This window comes from Nicotiana sylvestris, chromosome 10 (genome assembly GCF_000393655.2).
Source record: "Nicotiana sylvestris chromosome 10, ASM39365v2, whole genome shotgun sequence".
In the NCBI taxonomy this organism is placed as follows: Eukaryota; Viridiplantae; Streptophyta; class Magnoliopsida; order Solanales; family Solanaceae; genus Nicotiana; species Nicotiana sylvestris.
This window is the reverse complement of record NC_091066.1, coordinates 135,130,695-135,150,678: the sequence shown is the minus strand read 5'-3', so window position 1 is coordinate 135,150,678 and position 19,984 is coordinate 135,130,695. Positions and strand designations below refer to the sequence as shown.

General features: G+C 39.7%; 1 protein-coding gene across 5 annotated transcripts; it reads left to right on the top strand.

The window, feature by feature from the left end:
* Positions 1–293: 293 nt before the first annotated feature.
* LOC104218147 (uncharacterized) lies at positions 294–13,028 on the top strand. Of its 5 annotated transcripts, none has more exons than XM_009768581.2 (14): positions 294–470; positions 569–613; positions 707–805; positions 1,485–1,595; positions 8,393–8,567; positions 8,686–8,742; positions 9,409–9,545; positions 9,655–9,714; positions 9,805–9,882; positions 10,415–10,488; positions 11,301–11,371; positions 11,904–11,980; positions 12,073–12,156; positions 12,834–13,028. In XM_009768581.2, exons 1-14 carry the CDS (start codon positions 399–401, stop codon positions 12,900–12,902), a joined length of 1,209 nt encoding a protein of 402 aa, XP_009766883.1. In that variant the 5' UTR covers positions 294–398; the 3' UTR covers positions 12,903–13,028. The 5 variants fall into 5 exon arrangements, with proteins under 5 accessions (XP_009766883.1, XP_070016131.1, XP_009766868.1 ...); XM_070160030.1 differs by having other exon boundaries at positions 12,047–12,156; XM_009768566.2 differs by having other exon boundaries at positions 11,301–11,398.
* Positions 13,029–19,984: the final 6,956 nt, after the last annotated feature.

Here is a 19,984-nt window from a genome sequence, read left to right as displayed (position 1 = left end):
TGATAGAGCGTTTTCCTGATAATAAAACCGGTTTGGTTTTTCAATTTTTGTTGGCTAGTTTTGGTAAGTGTTAGATTTATTTGGGACATATGTGTAAGTTTCCCTTTATGAAATTTTCCCACAGTAATGGGTGGAATTAAAAGAAATAGCCAGTTTTACAAGTGATAATCGTAAAATATTCACAGTTTTAAAAGTAATGAAATTTAGCCACATGAAATAATTTGAAAGAAAATATTATTAAAAATCTCAAAAATATTCGAGTAATATAATGATAGTTCCAATTTTTTGCTTTTAAACTTATTGCATAATACACAGGAGTTCCACATTTCATACACAGGTGCTTCCACGGACCACATTCCAGAAACCGATTCGAATCTAAGGAGAATTTTGGGGGGTAAATGGAGCTCCTGAAGCTCTCCAAATTCAAGCTCCAACTCCACGCCCTAATTTCTGAAGTTCGTGAACTCAAAGTAAAATCGTCATTTTCATCATCACCTCTCATCTCCATAACTGATCATCAATTTTCTCCATTACCGCTCAAAACAGTTTCTATGAACTTTTATTGCAGGAAAAGGAACGCAATGCGTCTCAACAAATCCAAATTTCGGTCCAGGTTCCCTCGAATCACTCACATCTTTGAAAGTATTTGAATGTTATATGTAAAATATCTAACTGCCGAAGAAGTTTTTTGATGTATGAATAACAGAAGCAAAAGCAATCGGAGGAGGAATTCAATGAAAAATTGGCGGAATTGCGTGCTGAGTTAGGTTTCTCTAATGAACTTAGGCATAAGCTGGAAAGAAAGGTAAAGTACACTTACTGCTCATCTTTGACTCTTATCATCATACGCTACACGAACGCAGAGGCTGATCCAGCATATAAGCAGAGGGTTCACGTGCACTTATTATCTCAAAACTCAAATTATGTATGTGTGGCCTAGTGGTCTTTGAAATGGAAGGAGGATCATGAGGTTTCACATTGAAGTTCCAGCAGAACACTATATGATTTCCTCGGATAGAGTTATCCGGTACCTGTGCTGGTGGGAGGTAACAGGTATCTAGTGGAATAGTCAAGGTACATGCAAACACGCATACACCTCACTTTCATTAAAAAAGCATTTTAAAAATCCGTCTGTGTGTGTGGTATATATTAATTTAGAGCTATTTATGTGTGTAATTGTGTATATATTAAGAAGAGCATTTAACTACTCTAAATTTTAGATCCGCCTCTCACCTACATGGGCGGATGTAGTGTTGAAGTAATGGGTTCAACCTATCAGCTTTGGCTCAGAGTCTATATTTTTGTTAAAAGATCCACTAAATAAGCACAAATAATAGATTTCGGATCAAGTAAATCAAATAGGCTGTGGTACAGTTTCGAACTCGAACCCATGAAGTTCATATCCTGGGTTTGCCTCTGCTCACCTAGATGTTTATTAATTTGTATCATTCAGAATGGAAGTTAGAGATCACAAATTAATACAGGTAACTTGCTTAAAGAATGAGAACAATTTGCTGGAAAACAAGCAGAAGGAATTGGAAGGAACTTTACAAAGCTTGCTTGAATCAAGGGAAGCTTTTCTGAAGGCTTATGAGGTTAGCATTTTGTAATGCTAAGCCAGATATGTTAAAGTAGATTTAATTAATTCGTATATTTACCTTCATGACTGATGTTCTGGTTTGTTCTGCTGGTTCATAATATTCCTGTTTTATCTGATTTCGAGTTCTAAATTTTAATGAGAAGTTACCAAACTCTGGCATTATGAAAATGCATTGGTGTCTCTTAATAGGAAAGAGAAAACAGAACTTTTCTGGTAAATTTCTTTATTTCCAAAATTTGGCACAGTAATTCTTGTAATCAGCAACTGAATATTATGAGGTCATGTGCATGCTGTAACTGGAAGAAAGTGGCATTGTTCTTCAGGCGGCAGTTCCTAGATTGGATTGTGTGTTTCTGCAGAGCTGAACGTCTTGTTAGATAACTTTCCAAACTTTTATCCCTTTGGCAGCTATTTTGCTACCTTAGAACTCAGATTTTCTGTGTCCATGTTATCTTTCACGTGTATACTGTTACGTGGCGCCTTCCTGAGATTTCTTGGAAGGGCGACGTAAGGCTAAGCAACTGATGTCAGTGCAGTTGCTGTCCGCCAACCGAGGTCCCCTCCGTACGCTAGACTAGATTGTCAGTGCCGTACGGGAAAACCAATGTCAAGAGCAATTGAGAGAACAGAAATGAGAATTGAGAATGAAAGAAAGCTTGATTGCATTAATGAAAGCTATTACAGAAAGGCAACGCGGTGTCGAGGGGGAGAGACACCAGTACAGAGAATTGTTTGCTTGCTAGAAAGTTTGATTGCTTGATCCCCCTAATAATGCTTAAAAAAATAAACCAAAGCTACAAGACTAGACTTGATTAAGCTAGAGAAACATAATGGAAGTACATGGAATAAAATTTACAATGAAAAAGACTTAGTTTGCTATAAGGCAGAAAACATGGCCGTTGTCGGCAGCATAGTCTTTGGCATCAGGATCTGCGCGCGCGGCATTGTCTGCGCGCGCGGCGCTGTTGGCATCTGCCTGCGGTTGGGCGCTGGCGAGGGATATCGGTGGGGCGACAGAGGCACATGCGCGCTTGTCACTTGGCGCGACCAAGACCACGGGGCCGTCCGTGGCGCTAGGCATTGGAAGGCTTGCTAGGACGCCACGGGGCGCGCCCAAGGGGTCATGGGGCACGGCTGGAAAGCCGCCCATGACATTCTCCCCCACCTGAGTTGGCGACGTCCTCGGCGCCTTACTTGCAAGATAATCTTCAATTAGGCTCTTGTAGGCTTTGAGGTTTGTTCCCCTCTCCCAAGTGTTCTCCTCTGCATCACAGCCCTGCCATTTCACCAAGAACTCTTGGTGATCTTTCCTTGAGGCATGAATCACTCTATCATCAAGGATAGCTTCAGCACGCCTTTTCCCGGTTGAATTGGGCCCTCGAATACTGGGTATTGTGAGCTGGCTTCGTGAAGGATCCTCCGTGTCTTCCTGAAAAGGTTTCAGGAGGCTGACATGAAAGACAGGATGAATTTTCCACCAAGCTGGGGTATCCACCCGGTATGCAACTTTCCCAATACGCCTTTCAATGGACAAGGGTCCAATATATTTTTGCAATAAGCGAGGGTCATGGACCCCTGCAAATAAGTAACGTTTTGGAATTTTGACCATCACTTTGTCTCCTACTTGGTATTCAACAAAGCGACGATTCTGATCAGCATGCCTCTTCATCCGCTTTTGAGCCTTGACAAGATAGCTCCGCACTATCTCCAAATTTTGCTTCCACTCTTTAGAGAAGCTAGCAGCTCGAGGAGATTTAGACATATTTGGTGCATTGACTGTGTGTGGGAGTAGCGGTTGCTGTCCGGTAACAATTTCAAAAGCGCTTTTGTTTGTACTAGAGCTCTTTTGTGAATTGAAACACAGTTGAGCAGCATCCAGAAGCTTCACCCAATTCTTCTGCGATTCGGTTACAAAGTGACGGAGATATTCCTCCAACATACCATTGAACCGCTCCGTCTGGCCATCAGATTGCGGATGAAAACTTGAGCTGTGACTCAACTTTGACCCAAGGCACTTAAAGAGTTGGGTCCAAAAGTTACCAGTGAAGCGTGAGTCGCGATCACTAACAATGTCTTTGGGCAGGCCCCAATATTTGACGACATGAGAGAAGAAGAGTCGAGCTGTATCTTCTGCTGATATATATTGTGGGGCAGCAATAAAGGTAGCATACTTGGAAAATCGATCTACCACAACCAAGATAGTTGTGAGATCTCCGACCTTGGGCAATCCGGTGATGAAATCCAGGGAAACGCTTTCCCAAGGTCTCTTTGGGACAGCTAGTGGTTCCAAGAGTCCCGCTTGTGTTAAGCGGTCCGACTTGTCTTTCTGGCATACTAGACAAGTCTTCACATACTGAGCAACGTCATCGCTCATTTGAGGCCAATAATATGCACGACGAAGTAACGCCATGGTGCGTTCCTCACCGGGATGGCCGGCTCATAGAGTATCATGACATTGCCAGAAGAGTCCTTCGCAGGTCTTCTCATTTAGGAACATAAAGTCGGTTCCCTTTCACTTTCAGGAAACCATCTTCCATGTAGAACTGGCGAGTCTTGCCCTGTCTTACCAAATCCACCAAATACTGTGCAGTGGGATCCTTGATGAGTAAATCCTGTATTTGGTCCTTGATGGAGGTGGCTACTTCGCTCCCCTTAGGGTGGCGAGTAGGCACATCGATGCTATATCAGCTCTCCGACTGAGCGCATCAGCAACATGATTGGTCTTCCCACTTCGGTACTCCAGGTTGAAGTGGAATTCAGCTAGGAGTTCCTGCCACCTAGCCTGTCGACCATTCAACTTCGGCTGGGTCATGAAATGGCTAACAGTTGTGTTGTCTGTCTTGACAACGAACGGGGTCCCTAGCAGATAGTGCCTCCAGAGGAGCAAGCAGTGGACGACAGCCAATAATTCTTTCTCATGGGCGGCATAGCGCCGCTCTGCATCTTTCAGCTTCCGACTCTCGTATGCTACAAGATGCCCTTCTTGTAGCAAGACTTCGCCGAGGGCATAGTCAGATGCATCTATTTGTACTTCAAATGGCTTGGCCAGATTAGGAAGGGCCAAGACGGGGCTACTAGACATAGCCGCTTTCAATGCGTTGAAGGCTTCCGCTCGCTTGGGTCCCCATTCCCAAGGTGTGACCTTCTTGAGGGGTTCTGTCAATGGTACTGCAATGAGGGAGTAGTTTTTCACAAATCGCCGATAGAAATTGCATAGACCAAGGAACGCCCTCAAGGCGTGGATATCCTTAGGCAGCGGCCAATCTGTGATTGCCTGAATTTTCTGCTGGTCCATCTTGATCCGCCCTTCCTCGATGACATGTCCGAGGAAGTCAATTTTCTTTTGAGCAAATGAGCACTTAGATAGCTTCGCATATAGTTCGTGCTCCCGCAATCAGGCTAGGACCTTCCGTAAGTGCATCAGGTGTTCCTCCAATGTTTGGCTATATACCACAATGTCATCCAAGTAGACCACCACGAATTCATGAATGTACTCTCGGAAGACTTGGTTCATCAAAGTGCAAAATGTAGCTGGGGCGTTAGTCAAGCCGAATGGCATAACCAGGCAGTCGTACGACCCATATCTTGTCACACAGGTTGTCTTGTGTTCATCACCCTCTGCAATCCGAACTTGCCAATAACCTGTCTTTAGGTCTTTTTGGTGAACACCGTTGCACCACCCAGTCTATCGAACAAGTCTGCCATTAGCGGAATAGGGTACTTGTTCTTCACAGTAATTTTGTTTAGAGCCCGGTAGTCCACACAGAGTCGTAGGCTACCATCATGTTTCTTTTGGAATAGCATAGGGGACCCGTATGGGGATTTGGAGGGCATGATGATCCCTGTGTCTAGCATTTCCGTCAATTGTCTCCGAAGCTCGGTGAGTTCGGGTTGTGACATTCTGTAAGGCGCCTGGGCGGGTGGCTTCGCGCCCGGCACCAGCTCAATTTCATGGTCCACAGTGCGTCTAGGCGGTAGTCACTTTGGCATGTCTTGTGGCATGACATCTTCAAACTCTAGTAGTAGCTCCTTCACGGGCTCAGGAATGGGACCCAAGGAGCGTTCTACATCTTCAATGCAGAGAGTTGCCGGGAACGTAGGTTCATGTCTTTTGACCTCCTTCTTCAACTGCAAGGCCGAGATGTTTTCAACGGCCATCTTCATGGGCATACACGGGATAATGCAGGGCTTGGTCCCGTTTGTTCCCATCATCAGTAACATGTCAGCATACGGTACAGGCGTGGTGTTGGTTTGCCTCAAGAATTCCAATCCAACTATCAACTCGAAGTCATCTATGATCACCACTCGTAGGTTGAATTTTCCTTCGTAGGGGCCAAGCCTCACCGGTACCTCTTTGGCTATTCCACCCACTGGCTGGGGAGGTGAGTTGATAGCCTTGACACGACCCCTACCTTTCCCTACAACTAGACCAAGGCGCTCCACCTGAGTCGAGGCTAAGTAGTTGTGGGTAGCACCCATGTCTACCATGGCCCGAATGGGCTTGCCATTCACCTTCATCTCAACGAACATTAAGGTCCTCTCTTGCTTAAGAGGAGTCTCCTCATCCGCCTTCTTTTTCCCTTTCTTGGTGACTGGACATGGGTCTTTCTTCTTACGGATACCAGCACTAGTCTCTGCTAATGCCTCAGAGATGGAGCCAACAATTGCATTGAAGGCACCAACTGGTTCAGTCTGATCCGCATCATCTGAGTCGTCATCAGTCCCATCATCAAAAGTCTGATGGGCATTCATCTGTGCATGTGGGCACTCATTGTTCCAATGTGGTCCGCCGCAATGACGGCATCCTGAAGGAGGCTTTCTCCCCCGATCATTGTTGTTTGACGCAACACTGTTGCTGCTTGTGGAGGGAGTCTTAGGTTTGGTTGAGCCCCGATCTCCCCCACTTCTGCTAGGGCCACCATTGCTAGACTGGCCCCCTTTGAATCCCGCTCGGGCAGGCGGCTGAGGCCTATCCTTCCGAGCTTCCATTTGATAGTCCCCAAGGCATTCAGCTGCCTGGATCGCCTTGGGCAGGGTATCTACCCGTTGTCTTTGTAGCTCCATACGGGCATAAGGTTTTAGCCCTTCCAGGAAAGTGAAGAGCTTGTCTTTGTCCCCCATGTCGCGTATGCTTAGCATGAGCGCGGAGAATTCCCGCACGTAGTCTCGCACTGGTTTGGTCTGGCGGAGCTCTCGTAGCTTTCTCCTTGAATTGTATTCAACATTTTCGGGGAAGAACTGTAGGCGTATGGATGCCTTCAGTTCTGCCCATATCTCGAGAGCATCTTCACCGGCCCTGATGGCTTCGTACTTCACCCGCCACCAGAGTTTAGCATCACCCTGAAGATACATGGCAGCAGTTGCTACCTTCTTAGCTTCTTCTAGGCCCCCAACAACATCGAAGTATTGTTCGACGTCAAAGATGAAGTTCTCCACTTCCTTGGCATTCCTAGCTCCACTATATGGCTCAGGAATTTTCAGTTTTCCTGTCGCGGAAGTGGGGTTTGCAGTGCCCCCGATTTGGTTTCCACCGCCTCGCAGCAGGCCCTGTAAAGCAGCATTGACGACATTGAGCTTGTCTGTCAAGTCATCAATAGTTTGTTGCATGGCAGTCACTCTGTCTGCCTCTTGTGCCCTGTAAGCTAAATCCTCGGCACGCTCCTGTTGGATCCCTCGAATTTGCCAAAAATTTCGGCTGCCTCTGTGGCTGCCGTTTGCCGGTCTCCCTCAGAGTCACGACTGATGTTTTCTATGTCAACTTCGGCCTGGAGCACCCTGCGGTCCAGGTCGTCCAACCTTTGCCCTAGGCTGGTTCTTAGTTCAGGCACCGTATCCATGATGGGCAGTAATCCGTCAACCGTCTGTTCAAGGGCCGCAATGCGGTCCCCATGATTCACCATGGTCAGAAATGGTGGTAATGGCAATGCGTTCCCTCGTCCGATGTCGAGCCTAGGCTCTGATACAAACTGTTACGCGGCGCCTTCCTGAGATTCCTTGGAAGGGCGACGTAAGGCTAAGCAACTGATGTCAGTGCAGTTGTTGTCCGCCAACTGAGGTCCCCTCCGTACGCTAGACTAGATTGTCAGTGTCGTACGGGAAAACCAATGTCAAGAGCAATTGAGAGAACAGAAATGAGAATTGAGAATGAAAGAAAGCTTGATTGCATTAATGAAAGCTATTACAGAAAGGCAACGCGGTGTCGAGGGGGAGAGACACCAGTACAGAGAATTGTTTGCTTGCCAGAAAGTTTGATTGCTTGATCCCCCCTAATAATGCTTAAAAAAAATAAACCAAAGCTACAAGATTAGACTTGATTAAGCTAGAGAAACATAATGGAAGTACATGGAATAAAACTACTCTATATTTACAATGAAAAGGACTTAGTTTTCTACAAGGCAGAAACAGGTCCGTTGTCAGCAGCATAGTCTTTGGCATCAGGGTCTGCGCGCGCGACGCTGTTGGCATCCGCCTGCGGTTGGGCGCTGGCGAGGGATATCGGTGGGGCGACAGAGGCACATGCGCGCTTGTCACTTGGCGCGGCCAAGACCACGGGGCCATCCGTGGCGCTAGGCATTGGGAGGCTTGCTAGGACGCCAAGGGGCGCGCCCAAGGGGTCATGGGGCATGGCTGGAAAGCCGCCCATGACAATACTCATGTATATGTTTGTTTAAACTTGAGATAGTAAAGGTTGTAGTAATATGGAACTTATGTGATGTCATCTCAACCAATGAGCTCAACTTCTTAGCTATCTCCCCAAAATAGGTACTCATTTCTGCTGTAATTAATATGCAGGACTCTATTTATGAAATGAAGCGAGCTATTGAAGACAGAGATAGAAAAATTGATATTCTATCTGAAAAGTTAAGAGCTCATTTGTTATTATTCGATTCAATGTCAAAGGAGGCTTCCTCCATTAATAAACTTATGGATGATGCTAGACACGCTCTCAGTCAAAAAGAGGATGTAGGCATGTAGCTTTCTTTTCTTAAGGTTTCATTCATTCAGTCTCAGCAATCTATCTATTCATATACTTGCTCACAAACTTTTTTTTTGTTACTTTCTTCAATTTCTTTTGTCATGTTCAGTGGTTGGGCTAAAGAGGAAAATGGATGAGGTTTCTACTTTTGAGAAACTTTTCGTCGGTAATTTCTTATCCTTGTTTACCTTGGCATGTAGCTCTTTAGTCTTGTACTCAGCATTTAGTGACACAGCAGAATAGGATGTTACTAGATTAGACACTATTTGATCCATCAGACATGCTTAGCCTTAAATCTATCTACAAACGTCATTTTATAATACAGAACATGTGGTTCGCAGGAATGCTCTTCTTGTAGTCCATCTAGATACTTGTCATAGCTGTGGGGTATCGATACCTGTTGTCTATCTATATACCTCTAGCAGGGGCGAAGCTGTGTTGGCCCTTATACTACGTATAAGGTAAAATATTACTTGTTATTGATTAACAATAGACTTTGAACATCCTTGCATAGCCCACTGGCAAAGGGTTTGAACACCCTTATTGAATTTCCTGGCTTCGCCACTGACCTCTAGGTGTAAGTGCACAGAGGAGATGTATAGGCATAAATTAATCATGAATCCAATAAGGGTTTAGTTTTAGTTCTATGTATGATTACACAATTATGCTTAAGACTTCTTGTTTGGTGCAATTGTCATTCATTACATGCCTTTTCTGTGTAAACTCCGTCATTGCTCATCAAAGTTGATTAGTTATGTGAAAATAAATTACAGACTTCTGATTGTAAGAAGTTAGCTATTGTTACCTAAGAAACTAATGCTTATTTTTACAGAGAAGATCAACAACCTGGAAAACAAACTTATGAATAATGAAGTGGAACTCACAATCAAAGCTAAAAGAATACGACAGCTGGAGGCAGAACTTGAGGCAGCAATTCTTAGCAAGGAGTTCCAACCAAAGATCACACAGATATCCATTAACTGATGGAAGCAGTTCGTGCTCCCTTATGCTTTATTAAGTTTCAACAATGTTCTTTCACATTCCCTTCTTAGTGGCATGCCTCCTTAACTAGTCATACCTTCAGAGAGAGATATCCACAAAGGAACTATTTCTACAGAACTTAATCTCAGAGAACAAGGTTTGCATAGTAGTTTGCTTAGGAGTATTATTTTATTTCAAACTGGATTATTAACTTGAACTGTTACCTTTCTGAGTGGGTAATTATCAGGGACTGTATTGTGAAGTAGGAAGCTTAGGCATTTTCATAAAAAGGATTCAAGATGCCGTCACTCGTATGGGTGAAGAGGTCTGAACACACTCATTTTTCCTCGGGATTTTCCTTTCAAATGCTGCTTGACTTTAGCCCTATGTGAATTCCTTATAACTTGAGGATATTGTTGGAAAATAGACTTTTCTGTGTTATGGCAGATCTAGTCCATTTGCTCAATCATTTCTGATGTACCAACTCCAGTAACTGGGAGAGATATATGTAGTTCTGAGCACACCTGCTCAAGCTAGCCCCAAATTACTTTTTATGGATAATATACATATTTCTGTGCACCTTTATATACCTCTTATTTTTGTTTATGTCAGATGAATTCTGTCACTACCCTTATGATCTACAATTCAACAAGGACAAGGTCCTTAATTCGTATAATTAGGCCATCATCCGAGTTTAATCTTTCCATGCCCTAGCTAAATGTTGTTGTTTCGGTTTGGCATTCCATCTCTTTGTTGAAATATGCATTTCCTCTGCTAGTGCCGCACTCGTAATGTACTGCATTATTCCTTGGCTTCATTGCTGCTACTAATTTGGCTGTATCTTTCTCTAATTCCAGGATAGGAAGACATTCACCTCACTGATGGAAGGCCAGGAAGAATGCCTTTCAATTAGACAAAATGAAAACTTACGGTTTGACTGAGCCTCTTATAAACTCCAATATGAAAGATTAGTATTCCGGTTTAGTAAGCAAAGACTCTGAAGATTAGCAACATCTTGAATTTTCAGTTGGAATTTTCTTCTAAGCACCGTTGTCTAATTAAAATAAATGCAGTTAAACTTCCTAAATTAAAGTTTTATTTCTCACTCAGCAATCAAAATGACTCTTGGGAAGAATTTGTCCTGAATCAAAGATCACTATAGCAAAGAATTTGTCCTGAATATAACATGTTGCTAACCATTCTCAGAACATATTATAACTCCTTTTGTTTGCTAACTGAAAGATGTGGATGTGTAAGGCGCAGTCCATTTCTTTACTACACAGAAAAAGGCGGATCGTCAAAACTTTCAGCTGTCTAAGCTTTCTATCTCTGATAGCTTTCAGCAGGATGCGCTGTTCCTTTTGATAAATTTGCTTGCATATCTTTTTGGCATCATTCTTGGCTTAGAAATCTTTTATAGTTCTAGCTCTTGTGCTTAACCATTACCTAGTGACAGGCAAAGAGAAGCCAGAAACTCTCCGATTTGTCCATAATTTATCCCAAACTATTGATTCTTTTCAACTTATTATTATCAATGAAAAAGGGGTTCTCTTAACAATGATTAGATGGGTTATTAGCAAGCTGATCGGAAGATGGCGCTAAAATCAACATGTGGCTTTTATCTATTCCTTCATCTGGCTCCTATTAAATACTTCAGATACTGTCATGCATGTTATATGCTGTCAATTCTTCCTTAATTTGTGACATTCTGGATAACTAAAATTGTGACATTTTGCTTACTAGGATTCCAGATATTGCTCAAATCACAGGGAAAGACACTAATCCAAAGTCTTCTGTGATTGAAGAAAGCACAGGTTCCTATCACGCCCTTGCTTTATGTTGTAAGGAGCATAATCTTTAGTCTTTTTGTTTGTCTGGCAATTGCTCAATTCTGTAGCTTAGTCCTTTACAACAACGACAACCAACAAAAACTACAGCTCAATCCCAAGCAAGCTTACTCCTTTATACCAAATTAATATATTTTCCTACCATAGGATGCAAATAAGATTCACTTTGCTTTGAGAATATTTGTAGAACTCATCTTTTTGGTCCAAGTTCTGCAACTGCTTCCTCCTCCATCTCGTGAATGATATGCTTTTAGCTATCTCTATTTTGATTCCACTTCCCCTGTTTCTTTTCCTTTTAGGAACTGGAACCTTATAGCTTTATGTATATTTTCTAATGCTATAAATTAAATATGGAAGATACAATAAGTTTTAAATGCCTTATGCTTCATCGCTTATAAATACAAGGCGTAGACTTGCAGTTCTGTCGTTTCCCTAGACTGATTGTTCAGTGTAACAAGAGTGCAGAAATTCACTGATAATGTGCAATTTGCCAAAGCAGCCTCACCAGAAGTTCAGGAGGATTCAATAAAGAGCCCCTTGAAGAAGGATAACAAGATTAACTGCTATGTATCAGAGGCGAGTATATCCATCGTCAGATAAATCTTCTCCCACCATATCTGTAAAAAGTTTTTGAAATTGCAGATACTTCTTCAACTTTGCAATTGCAGTCTGTTTATTCTCCCTCACCGTCAGCTTGCTCAGTGCCTCAATGTGAAGCTAACAATGCAAGTGTCTCTGCTGCTGCAGCAAAGGTATGATTTACTTGCTCATATTTAGTTCTTGTGGCATCATTCATGCTTTTAAAAAAGTACTTATGGGATCACTAATGCTATTTTTCATATTAATTACGTTGAATGTTGTAACTAGAGATGTTTAACGGGCGGGCTGGGACGAGCTGGGACGGGCTGAACAAAAAAAAACCCAACCCGTTCTTTAACGGACCGGGTTGGTTAGCGGGCTAGGGATAGCGGGCTAGGGATAGCGGGCTAGGGATAGCGGGTTGGGAATTTGTGGGTTTTTGTGTGCCCGTCCGGGTTCGGGCTTAACGGGCTCGGGCGGGCTGTGCTAATATGTTTTTTTAAATTAAATTTTGTTAGCAACGGTACACAAATTAAAAAAATAAAAATAAAAATAAAAATTTTAACCCGTTAACGGGTTAGCGGGTTCCAGTATCCAAAATGTGTTCGTCTAAAATCCGCTCCCCGTCCAACCCGTCCCAGCCCCCCCTTTATGCTACCGAGCCGGGCCAAGCCGGGCCGAAAACGGGTCAGCCCAGCCCGATTAACAGGTTTAGTTGTAACCCTGAAATCTAACCCTTCTAGGTGCTACTATCCTTTTCATCCAACAGTTGCCTAAGAAATTAATTGAAGAACTCTTCCTTTTTAGCTGCCATATTTGTCTTAAAAACTCTTTCCATCTTCTGATATAGGATGATTACACAGAATTAGCGAACCAGCTGGATTCTGAATGTTCAACGACTCAAGTGGAGATCCTGTAAATTGTATGATTTTGGTCTTTGTATCAGAAATTTGATTCGACTCTGCAAGCAAACTAGACTAACTTTTCATATACTTCATTCTAGCATAAATTAACTTAGTGAAGTTTTGGTGATCCACCATGCAAACTGCCCTTGTACTCGAGGCTGGGAAAATTGTCTTCTGTTTTCCACTTATCTCTATTTAGTTAACATATTCAATTTTAAAACAAACACTACGTCCATTCCATGTAGATAAAACTTTTCAAGTTACCACCTTTAAGTAGATTTTGACTTTAAACTTGTAGTTTTTATACCTATTTGGTCTAAAGGAATTACAATGCAATTAAATATCTTCTAACAAGTTATAGTGATGCACTTCGTTAGAAAAAGTCAAGCCGTTCACAATCTCATTTATTTAATTGAACAGTGTAGATCTGAAAGAAGACCTAGCTATGGCCAAAACGAGTGCTTTGACCACAACCCAATTTATTGTGCCTCGACTTTGAGACCTTTCTCAAAAGAAAATATAATTGTGTGATTTTGCGAATCTCTCCATCCCGAGTGAATGGTATAGATCTCTGGTCATTGCCAAGGTTTTGGCTTGAGTTCCATGAGCGATTGTTACTAATTCAATTCATTTTTCAATTCACGTTCAAAAGATACTAGGTTGTCTAACAAAACTTTGCAAAGTAATATGTCTAAATTGGCATATCTAATCCAACATCTTGTCAAGATGTTTCTTTTTAATTTTCTTATGAAAAAAAATAAAAATTAAGCAATAAAATTTTTTCGGACTGGTCATTCAAAAATAGTCAGCGTTTGCCAAGTCATTGAAAAATAGTTACTATTTTGCTGCAATAGAGATCAGTCCAGCATAATATACTGGAGTTCGGTGCACCTGTGTATGAACTTCCAGCATATTATGCTGGACCAGTATACTTTGCTGGTTCCAGTATAATATACTGGAGACTGGAGCACCGGTGTTCCAAACTCCAGTATATTATGCTGTACCAGTATATTATACTAGAACTCCAGTATATTAGACTAGAGTTCCAGTATAATATACTGGAACTCCAGTATATTATGCTGGTGTATTTTTCGGATTTTGACAGTGTTTTCGTTCAGATTTATCTTTACATGAAAAGTGGCTAAATTTCAATTACTTTTGAAACTGTGGCTATTTTTGAATGACCACTTGTATATCTAGCTATTTTTGAATTTCTCCCCTCTCCTCCCTCTCCGTCCCAATTTTGTACGGCTCAATGTTATTTTGCATTACAAGAGCAACAATCCAGTAAAATCCCATAAAGTGGTCTGGGTCAATGTTACTTTGCATTGCATTGACAAATTTAAGTTAAAATAGTATGGGGTAGTTTTCGGATTGGCTATTCAAAAATAGTCAGCGTTTGCAAAGTCACTGAAAAATAGCCACTATTTTGCTGCAATACGAAAAGTTTCAGTATAATATACTGGAGATTGGTGCACCTGTGTATGAACTTCCAGCATATTATGGTGGAACTCCAACATGCAGAAAGTTCCAGTATAATATACTGGAGATTGGAGCTAAATTTCGATTACTTTTGAAATTGTGGCTATTTTTGAATGACCACTTGTAAATCTAGTTATTTTTTAATGGGAAATTTTCATAAAGCACTATCTTTTAGTAGTAATTAGTCATCTATAGATACCATTTGCTATATTACGGATTATAGATACCTTTTCTGTGGTTATAAGATATATTTGATGTATTTAAGCTATTGTATTCACGAATACAGTGGCAAAAAAAAGGCGTGAATCAAGGAAGTCCAGCTAATCAGTTGTTTTATTCAAGTGTATTCGACTGTATTCATGGAGTGAAACGTAGGATTACAGCTGGATAGATTATTGTATTCGACTATATTCACGGCGTGAAATAGGGGATTACACCGTTTTTTAAAACGGAAAGTGAATCAATTAACATAATAGACTCCTAATATAACTCAATAAACTCAATTATAACACATAAATTTTGTATTTTCAGTTATAAAAAAGATTCTCAACCGAAAAATATACCAAAAACGTAGCAATCTTCAGAGAAATTATATAATACATCTGAATACATAAATTATATTAACTAAAAAAAATATATGAATACATTCATGGCATATAGCGAGACAGTGAATACAATGAAATACATAGAATACAATGGGATACATTGAAATACAATGAAAAAAAACAGTGAATACAATGAAATACAACGAAAAACATTGAATTACAATGAAAAAAAGACAATGAATACAATGAAATACATGAAAATACATTGAAATATATTAACAGAAAATCAAGTTGCTCAGCCCCAAAGTCTGTCGTCTTTGTTCAAGAATAAATCCTAATTTCAATGCAGAGCGTTAGAGCTTTGTGCTCGGAATTTTAGTGGTAGAATAAGACATACGACTAATTGATCATGGTGTCAACGACCATTCAGGGCAGGCCTATTTGCTCTAATGTGGACAGCGGTGGTTGGGTAACTTCTACTAATTCAGCTTTCCATTACTTTCCTCTTGAAATGGATTTTTTCTCTTTTGATTTCTTATTTCCGCTTTGACGTAGGCGGCCAGAATTGACATTAAGTTGATGAAGAATCAAGTTTAACCCTAATTGTAAGTAGATTTTTAATGTCAGACATCAAACATTCCGTGATGCACAAAAAAAAAAAAAGAATCTTCCTCTTTAAGCACTGTTACAATGGAGAGAAAATCGCAAGCGAACTAAATAGAGAAGAGGAAGAGAATCTGAAATTTTAATGGGACGGCGAAGAGAATGAGATGTATCAAAATAGAGAGAGAAAGAAAATATTGTAACTGATTAGCGTATTTAGTGGCTTAGGGCTAGGAGGTAACTAAAAATTAAATATTTTGCTATAAAACTTAAAAGGTATCTATAGAATATAATTTTTTTAAATGATATTTATTTAAAATAAATAAGGTGTTAACTTTTGGTACAAGAGGTAAAAATTCCTTTTTTAATTTCTCCCCAAATTTAGCTCATTGGGCTGACTGTCAGAACTAAATTGTCCCTCAAGAAAGATTATTTGTGCAAATCGGCCCATAAATTTTTTAATTTTCACTTGAAGAAATTTTTTGGAATTTTTCGAAAATTTGAAAAACTCCAAAAAGCTGTTTTTCAAAATTTTCACTCAAATCACTCACAAAAATTCAAAAGTAACCCAAAATTTTATTCATGTCTGAACACAACTTTAATTTTCAAATACCATTTTCACTTTAAAAAAAAATTAACTGAATTTTACAATTCTTATGTCCAAACGCCAACATAGCAATTTCTATTCTATAACTCTCAAACTTATTTGATGAGGAATCCATTCCTGAAAAAGGACCACTTTACAAACACCTAGTGGTGTACCTCTTCTTAGAAATCCATGCAAGAGCTGAGTAGCCTGCTAGGTAACTACCGTCCCCAGGGACGAAGCTACTTTGATTGAAGGCTGGTCAACTGACCACCCTTCGCCGAAAAATTATACTACATATAAGATAAAATATTATTTGTTATTGATTAAAAATAGATTTTGAACACCTTTGTATAGCCCATCGGCAAAGCGTGTTCAAAATTTGAACACCCTTATTGAATTTCCGTGCTTCGCTACTGACCGTCCCAGTCTTTGAGCACTTGTATTATTTTTCATCTGAAAGCTCTAATTCTTCATTCTTCAAATAGGATGATGCCCAAACTTAATTAATGACCAATGGCTATTCAAGTGGAGATCGATGTTGTAGATTCTCAGTCTAGTGTTTTACTATATTTTTCTTATTCATGCTATACATTTTGTGTCAAGGAGAGGGCCTTGAAGTAACGGTAAAGTTATCTCCGTGTTATCCATAGGTCACACATTCAAGTCATGAAAGCAACCACTAATATTTATATTAAGGTAGGTTGTTTATATCACGTCCTTTGGAGTACGCTCATACTCCGAATCCTACTTAAATACAAGATACTTTGTGCACCGGTATGCTATACATTTTGTGTTATTCCTAGCTTCATATTGAAGAGTGCCATATATGTCAACCACGTAGTACAAAACCATGGAAAAGATTTTCAGCATTTTGAAGGGTGACATGCATACATGTCATCCACGTAAATACAAAACCAAGACAACCATGAAAATTGGTGTGGTTAATAAGCATGCCGTTCAATGTTGGCAACCTACTTTGCGACGATAGCTATGATCCAACAAAATAAGGGTACTTGACCTTTCTTTAGAATTCAAAGATTGTCCTTGATGATAAAACTTAGAAAATTCAAGTAGTTGTGACTTTTTTATGAAAAGAAAAAGAAATTTTCTGTACTCGGTGTATAGCGCCAAAATGAATTACTAATACATAAAATGTATCATTTTCAACCAAAAAAAAAGTATTTGTTGCTTAACCATAATTATTTAAACCTTTTCAGCACATGATATTAGCTCATAAAACAAAAATCTTCTAATGTGTGAGCCACATTTTCCTCTAAGATGCATGTTTTAGTTCTAATATATTTTGTAATTATCTCCTTTTTTATTTTTTCTCTAAAGTTAATTAGGTGCATGCTTTGGACAAGGTAAGACCACTTGTTAGTTTTAACTCGTTTTATAGCCCGTTTGGCCAAGCTGCAAAAATCAGCTTATTTTGAGAAGTGTTTTTTTCTCAAAAATACTTTTCTCAAAAGTGCTTTAGGTGAGAAACAGTTTGTGTTTGACTAATTAATTTGAAAAGCACTTCTGAGCAGCAATTAGTGTTTGACCAAGCTTAAAAATCTGTTTCTAAGTGTATTTTTCTCAAAAGTGCTTTTGGAGAGAAGCTACTTTTTTCTGCTTCTCCAAAACTGTTTCTGCTTCTCCTCAAAATCACTTTTTTTTTTCCAAAAGTTTGGCCAAATACCTAAATTTTAGGGGGAAAAAAGACACTTTTGATAAAAAAAGATGCTTTTGTCTTAAAAAAAGCTTAGCCAAACACGCTATAATTTGTAATTAATGATCTGCCTAAGAATTAATTAGGTGCATAAGTGCATGCATTGCACGAAGGTAAGACTTTCCCCTTTCTATTTCTAGAAAAGCCAACTTGTAACTCCTCCCTCACTCCCCCTTTTTTATTTTATTTTTATATTGTAGTTCATTCCTTTTAAATTACTATTATTAGAGGTCTTGGTTGAGTAGAATTGATCAGCTGGACCAAAAGCATAGGCATATCTAGAGGTGTATATGGATCAGGTTGGTTCGGTTTTTATCAAAATCGAACCAAACCAACTATATCAGTTTGGATTGGTTCGATTTTGTCGGGTTTTTCGGATTTTTGGGTTTTCGAGTTTTTTTTTTGTTATATGAATATTATTTCAATTTTACTTTGTTCAAATTATAGATAAGGCTTTGATAAGTGAATATATGTTTAGTAAATATGGAAAAAATTGACAAACATATGATCTATTAATATATTCTAATGGGAGAATTTTTTTAGTAACACATGATAGTTATTTTCTTAGTCGTCTAACAATAATTTTTCGTTAATTTACGCTTTCAAGGTTGATACATGAGAGGATCCCAAATATTTTTACATTTTCTAAAGAAAATTCACTATAAAGTCTTAAAAATATAAATAAAATTTATATATTTATATGACGGTTTGATTCGGATTTTTTTACTCAATACCAAACCAAATCAAACCAAACCTAGTCGGATTTTTGAATCAGTTTGGTTTGGTTTTTTGGTTTGATGTGATTTTCCGGTTCGGTTTGAACACCCCTAGACATATCTTATTCTGTGTGTAGATAAAATAGCAAATTCGTTTCATTTATGTTTGTTGGCAATTCGGCCACGATGATAAATATAGCTTGTAAGGCGCAACAAAAAAGATATAGGCGCTGAGACGGAGCTAGAATTTTAAATTTATGGGTTTGGGATTCTAATCTTTTTAAGTTACATTGTTCTAAATTAATATTTATACATACTTAATAATTTTTTTTTTTTTAAAAAAATACAATATTTGAATCAAAGTTATTGGGTTCGTCCGAACCCGTAGTCGGCTGTGTGGCTCCACCCCTAGATATATATAGCTTACTTTTAACAAGCTACACTATTCAGCATTATGTTTTCTGTTTGTCCTTTTCTTGCAATCTCAGATTCTGAAGTGGCCCATCACAAGTTAGTAGAAATTGTTCTCGGTGAAGGAAAGTAAAAGTTTGAGGCATATTCGAAACTACGGGAGCTAAAATCTATAACTAAATTCCTAGCCTGTTCTCGGCCTCACCATTATATATATTCTCGCATTAAAGATTGTGTCATATTCCACTAAGATCATTTCTTACTCGATCATAGTGAACTGAAAGTGGAGAGAACTTAACTGGACAACAGTTGGAAGATTGGATATATTAGATTCGAGCATGTAGCATAAGGCTGCTTGGTGGGCTGGGCCTGAACCGGACCGGACCGGGCCCGCGGTCCTAACGGGCCTGGTGGGCCGGTCCTGGTGGTCATGAGAAGCCCGTGACGGGCCGGTCTTATAGTATTAGCCCACGAGCCCGGGACTGTTTAGCCCGGAACCGTCAGACGGGCCTGGGTCGGTTCTGGCGGGCCTAACGGGCCCAACGACTATTTTTTTAAAAATAATAATAATAATAAAAAAATTCTCCAACGGCCATATTTAAAATCTAGCCGTTTGGGCTGAAAATATGACTGTTTTTAAGTTTAAAAAATGGCCATTTGGCCCCCAAACTTTATTTTAACCCCAAACTTTATATAATTACACTTTTTCCCATTTCTCAACTATGAATACCCCCTCATTCTTTCATTTTTATTCACCAATTCATCAATATCTCTCAATATCTCTCAATCTCTCTCAATCTCTCTACTACAATTACTTAATTTATTGTTGAAATTTCGTGAAAAATTGTGAAGTTGTTGAATTGAAGTTTTCAAGTGTTCAACGATTTTCAATTTTCAAGAAGTTGTTCGGCAATCCGGTAAACTCGTTTCAACTCTTACGTTTTAAGAATATATTTTTGTGTGGTTTAGTTTGCATAATATTTTTAGATATGGCATTTTCTGGTAAACTCGTTTCAACTGTTGCAGATATTTGTAG